This window comes from Blennius ocellaris, assembly GCF_963422515.1.
Source record: "Blennius ocellaris genome assembly, chromosome: 17".
Lineage (NCBI taxonomy): Eukaryota > Metazoa > Chordata > Actinopteri > Blenniiformes > Blenniidae > Blennius > Blennius ocellaris.
Window position 1 is genome coordinate 23,963,440 of NC_137666.1, and position 5,675 is coordinate 23,969,114.

The 5,675-nt window shown below is 54.0% G+C and overlaps 1 protein-coding gene across 1 annotated transcript in view; it reads left to right on the forward strand.

Annotated features, from left to right (window-relative positions):
- nenf (neudesin neurotrophic factor) overlaps positions 1-3,180 on the forward strand; it is a gene marked incomplete at its 5' end in the record, with an annotated part of 3,339 nt that extends 159 nt beyond the window's left edge. Inside the window, 3 exons of the mRNA XM_080513101.1 lie at positions 395-455; positions 788-909; positions 2,227-3,180. Coding sequence (XP_080369227.1) covers positions 395-455; positions 788-909; positions 2,227-2,403 — 360 coding nt within the window. The 3' untranslated portion in view covers positions 2,404-3,180. The remainder of the gene's footprint in view (positions 1-394; positions 456-787; positions 910-2,226) is intronic.
- Between the last annotated feature and the right edge of the window lie 2,495 nt (positions 3,181-5,675).

The window sequence follows — 5,675 nt, forward strand, 5'->3', positions numbered from 1 at the left end:
CCGTGAGGTGAGACCCTGGACAGGTGAGACCTCGGACAGGTGAGACCGTGAGGTGAGACCCCGGACAAGTGAGACCTCGGACAGGTGAGACCGTGAGGTGAGACCCCGGACAGGTGAGACCCCGGACCGGTGAGACCCCGGACAGGTGAGACCGTGAGGTGAGACCCCGGACAGGTGAGGCCATGAGGTGAGACCCCGGACAGGTGAGACCGTGAGGTGAGACCCCGGACAGGTGAGACCGTGAGGTGAGACCCTGGACAGGTGAGGCCGTGAGGTGAGACCCCGGACAGGTGAGACCCTGGACAGGTGAGATCTCGAGTCTGATGTGTGCAGCAGGTGCATGGCCTTGACACTCTCTCTCCCTCTCTCTCTCTCTCTCTCTCTCTCTCTCCAGGACGACTTGCCCATCCTCCTGGCTGTGAAAGGAGTCGTGTTCGACGTCACCGAGGGGAAAGGTAGAAGATCTGCTGAGCGAGAGATATACTGTATATTCCGCTATGTTCCTAAAATAATTAGAATTTTCTCCATGATTTAATTTTGTCCTGATTTCTTCTCGGTCATGAACCACACTTGGACACACTTGGACACACTTGGTCCACCTCGTCCTGGAGACCACATAATCTGAACGGGACAATAAAACAAGTTAATGTATAAATAAAGCAGTGCAGTGAGGCCTGCTGGGAGTTTCTCTGCTCATATGACCCGTCCTCTGTCTCTCATGGACACACAAGACGGTGTCAGTGAATCAATCATTTGATATAAACGTAAATTGGGCGCCAGTGATCAGACCTGCCTGTTGTTGCAGAGTTTTATGGGAGAGGAGCTCCGTATAACTCGCTGGCTGGGAGGGACTGCACCCGAGCTGTGGCCACCATGTCCCTGGACCCCGCGGACCTCACCTCCGACACTGTGAGTTCCTGCCTGGCGCCCCCCACCCAGAGCCCCACCACGGCCCGGGTTGCCTCCCACGGGTGGAGAACACAGATAAATAAATAAATAAATGACTCACAGTGCTTGGCAGGACTTTGCTCCTCAGCTGAACGACGTTCCTCTCAGACTTCCAGTTTCACATCCTGCCGACGGAGTTGCTCGGCGCGGAGGTTTCACTGAAAAGGAACTCGTGCAAAGCGAGACAAACAAGTTGGAGTTTTTCTTTAAATGAACGTCCGTTCCCGTCGTCGGCCTTCGATCGGGTTCACGATGCAGGTCGCGGATCAGTGGAAGGGAAAGTAACAAGCAGTGCAACGTCGTCATATTCTGAGTTTTATCAGAACGTGTTTCAGATTAGATTAGATTAGATTCTTTTATTGTCAGTCCAGTGAAATCCCGTCGTCCTCTCTCCTCCGGCAGCAGTGTGACGTCACAGAGGAACACCGGAGGAGCAACTGACTGTCGGGTTTCATGTTGGGATTTATATCCACAAATATCCACAATAGTGGTTTTGGGTTTTTTTCAGTTTAAAGTCCCAGTGAAATGAAAACTCCACCTCTAAAACACTCTGGTGTCGCTTCTAGGGACATTTTTATGCTAACTGGCTGAAGGGTAAAATGTTAAAACACGGCAATCTGCGAGAAAATAGCCGATAAACGGCGCTATTTCCTCTGCTGGGCGGAGCTTCTGACAATAATAGAGTGACATCACGAGTTGTGCACACGCCCAAGTTGTGTTTACATTATGGAGGATCAGAGTTTTGACCACGAAGAGGCTGAATTTAACCATATTTCATCATCATCATCATTTCTAGCGGCTCCCGCTGGCCACCCGAGCTAGCGGGTCCTGCTAGCTGCCCGAGCTAGCGGCTCCCGCTAACGGCTAGCCACCTGTGCTCCTTTTCTCCTCTCTGGTCTCTTCCAGGCTCAATCTTTCATCAAGGCTCATAAAATGCCGACTAAAACTTCAAAACACTGTAAAAACGTTGATATTTAAGAGGAAACAAGCCGATATAAACACAACAGATGGAGATCTGCACAACTCTTGACGTCACGCCCACGAAGAAGAAGGATTCCCCCGACTTCCTCGGCTGGAGATTCAAAATTCAAATAACTTTGTTATGCGACAACAGTGGCGGGGCAGAGTCGGAGGAACCTTACAAGTAGAACCACAACTATCGTTTTTTACAAAGTAGTGTGTTACATTTCACTGGGACTTTAAGTTAAAACCCCATTAACAGTAAGATGAGCTGTAATTGGTGTTCAGTGGTTGAGCATCATGTGATGTCGTCCACAGTCGGGCCTGAGCGAGGAGCAGCTGGAGGCTCTGGACAGGGTTTTTGAAGGTACGTACAAAGCCAAGTACCCCATCGTGGGTCACACAGCGTCTGTGACCCTCCAGCGGGACGGGGGTCCCAACCTGGACCTCCAGCCGCCGCCTCCTCCTCCTCCTCAGGGCACAGAGGAGCTGTAAATGTTTCCCTGGAAGATCTCTGTCAAAACCCGTGACCCTGTTCAGCTGTACTGAAGGTCAGACGGTTCTTTAGCTGCAGGACGTAGCGGTAGAAAGACTTTGGCCTGGTCTCGGTTTGTTGTACTGAGAGGATGCAGTTTTTCTGCGTCTCACTAGGAAACATGAACCTCCGGCTTTACTGAACCTTCATTTCCAGTGTTTGGTTAGAAAAGCGGAGTGTGGCGACGCAGGAACTGTCCTCTGCGCCTCCTCCTGCTCAAAGAACGAAGAATATCAACCGATGCATCAGCCGCTGCAGGTCTGAGCCATGACTTCTGCGGAGAATCAACAATCATCCGTCCAGTTCTGACCACGTTGGTCAGGTGACGTGGATCCACAGCTTCAGGGGAGGACTGAAGAGCTTGTTGGCTGAATGCATCACGTGCACCAACGTTCCTCTGAGTAACAATCTGACCAGGCTGTCGTCTGCGTAGAGCTCATCCATTGTCGTCTTTGAATGTCCGCCAGTAGAAATGAACTTGTACTTCGTGTTGGACCTGCTTCCTCCACAGCTCTTCTCCCGTTAGTCTCCTGAGCAGCGACTCGTCCGCAACCCCCCTGGAGGAACCCCGGTTTCACCAAACATTCTGCTCCTATTAAAACTAGAATAATCTGTGATGATCTGTGTGACTGAACCGCTCTGCACCACACACACACACACACACACACACACACACACACACACCACAACAACAATGTTGGTCATGATGTGGCTGATCGGTGTGCGTCAGCACAGGCCTGAACACAGTTTTTGATCCGTTTTACACAAATAAAAGTGGACTAGAGTGGAGGTGTGTAAAGTGTGGATCATTAAAAAGTCAAACCTTTGGGTTGGATCACAGATCGTCTTCCTGATGCTTCACGTGGATTGTTTTATTGGACCTGAGATAACTGGGAGAGGCCAGGACGTCATGTTTGCTCTGGAATATTCAGACTGTGGTGACTTTCTGCTCAAGACACTGAACTGGTCATTGAAGTCGCTGGTTTCACGATGAATGGTTCCGTTCAGGACGGCCAACAGCAGAGAGGAAAATGTCACTGATTCTCCACAGGAAGTAGTTTTGTTACAGCAGCGAGCAGCAGAGGAAACTGAGTCTCATGTTAGAAAAGACCAAAGCAGTGACAAAGTATTAGAAGAGCAGCGTTTCTAAAAGCACATGAGCGTTTATTGTTCTCATCAGGAGCAGCCGTTACATGTTTCACCGGCTCCGGACTCGCCAACAGAAATAGTCCTCCGGCATAAATACCCTGGAGTGGTCGGAGCAAAGGTCGACCTGAGGCGGGCGCTTGTCTCTGGGTGGAGCTGCTCCGTCACTCTGCAGGTGATTGTCTCTGGGTAGAGCTGCTCCCTCTGGGTGGAGCTGCACCGTCACTCTGCAGGTGATTGTCTCTGGGTGGAGCTGCTCCGTCACTCTGCAGGTGATTGTCTCTGGGTGGAGCTGCTCCGTCACTCTGCAGGTGATTGTCTCTGGGTGGAGCTGCTCCGTCACTCTGCAGGTGATTGTCTCTGGGTGGAGCTGCTCCGTCACTCTGCAGGTGATTGTCTCTGGGTAGAGCTGCTCCCTCTGGGTGGAGCTGCTCCGTCACTCTGCAGGTGATTGTCTCTGGGTGGAGCTGCTCCGTCACTCTGCAGGTGATTGTCTCTGGGTGGAGCTGCTCCGTCACTCTGCAGGTGATTGTCTCTGCGTGGAGCTGCTCCGTCACTCTGCAGGTGGTTGTCTCTGGGTGGAGCTGCTCCGTCACCCTACAGGCCACTGTCTCTGGGTGGAGCTGCCCCCTCTGGGCGGAGCTGCTCCGTCACTCTGCAGGTGGTTGTCTCAGGGTGGAGCTGCTCCATCTAGGTGGAGCTGCTCCGTCACGCTGCAGGTGGTTGTCTCTGGGTGGAGCTGCTCCCTCTAGGTGGAGCTGCTCTGTCACGCTGCAGGTGGTTGTCTCTTGGTGGAGCTGCTCCCTCTAGGTGGAGCTGCTCCGTCAATCTGCAGGTGGTTGTCTCTGGGTGGAGCTACTCCCTCTAGGTGGAGCTGCTCCGTCACGCTGCAGGTGGTTGTCTCTGGGTGGAGCTGCTCCGTCACCCTACAGGCCACCGTCTCTGGGTGGTGCTGCCCCCTCTGGGTGGAGCTGCTCCATCACTCTGCAGGTGATTGTATCTGGGTGGAGCTGCTCCGTCACTCTGCAGGTGATTGTCTCTGCGTGGAGCTGCTCCGTCACTCTGCAGGTGGTTGTCTCTGGGTGGAGCTGCTCCGTCACCCTACAGGACACTGTCTCTGGGTGGAGCTGCCCCCTCTGGGCGGAGCTGCTCCGTCACTCTGCAGGTGGTTGTCTCAGGGTGGAGCTGCTCCATCTAGGTGGAGCTGCTCCGTCACGCTGCAGGTGGTTGTCTCTGGGTGGAGCTGCTCCCTCTAGGTGGAGCTGCTCTGTCACGCTGCAGGTGGTTGTCTCTTGGTGGAGCTGCTCCCTCTAGATGGAGCTGCTCCGTCAATCTGCAGGTGGTTGTCTCTGGGTGGAGCTACTCCCTCTAGGTGGAGCTGCTCCGTCACGCTGCAGGTGGTTGTCTCTGGGTGGAGCTGCTCCGTCACCCTACAGGCCACCGTCTCTGGGTGGTGCTGCCCCCTCTGGGTGGAGCTGCTCCATCACTCTGCAGGTGATTGTATCTGGGTGGAGCTGCTCCGTCACCCTACAGGTAATTGTCTCTGGCCGGAGCTGCTCTCTCTGGGTGGAGCTGCTCCGTCACTTCAGGTGATTGTCTCTGGGAGGAGCTGCTCCCTCTGGGTGGAGCTGCTCCATCACTTCAGGTGATTGTCTCTGGGTGGAGCTGCTCCGTCACCTTACAGGTAATTGTCTCTGGGTTGAGCTGCTCCGTCACCCTAGAGGTCATTGTCTCTGGGTGGAGCTGCTCCCTCTGGGTGGAGCTGCTCCGTCACCCTACAGGCCACTGTCTCTGGGTGGTGCTGCCCCCTCTGGGTGGAGCTGCTCCGTCACCTTACAGGTAATTGTCTCTGGGTTGAGCTGCTCCGTCACCCTAGAGGTCATTGTCTCTGGGTGGAGCTGCTCCCTCTGAGTGGAGCTGCTCCGTCACCTTACAGGCGATTGTCTCTGGGAGGAGCTGCTCCCTCTGGGTGGAGCTGCTCCGTCACTTCAGGTGATTGTCTCTGGGAGGAGCTACTCCCTCTGGGTGGAGCTGCTCTGTCACTTCAGGTGATTGTCTCTGGGTAGAGCTGCTCCGTCACCTTACA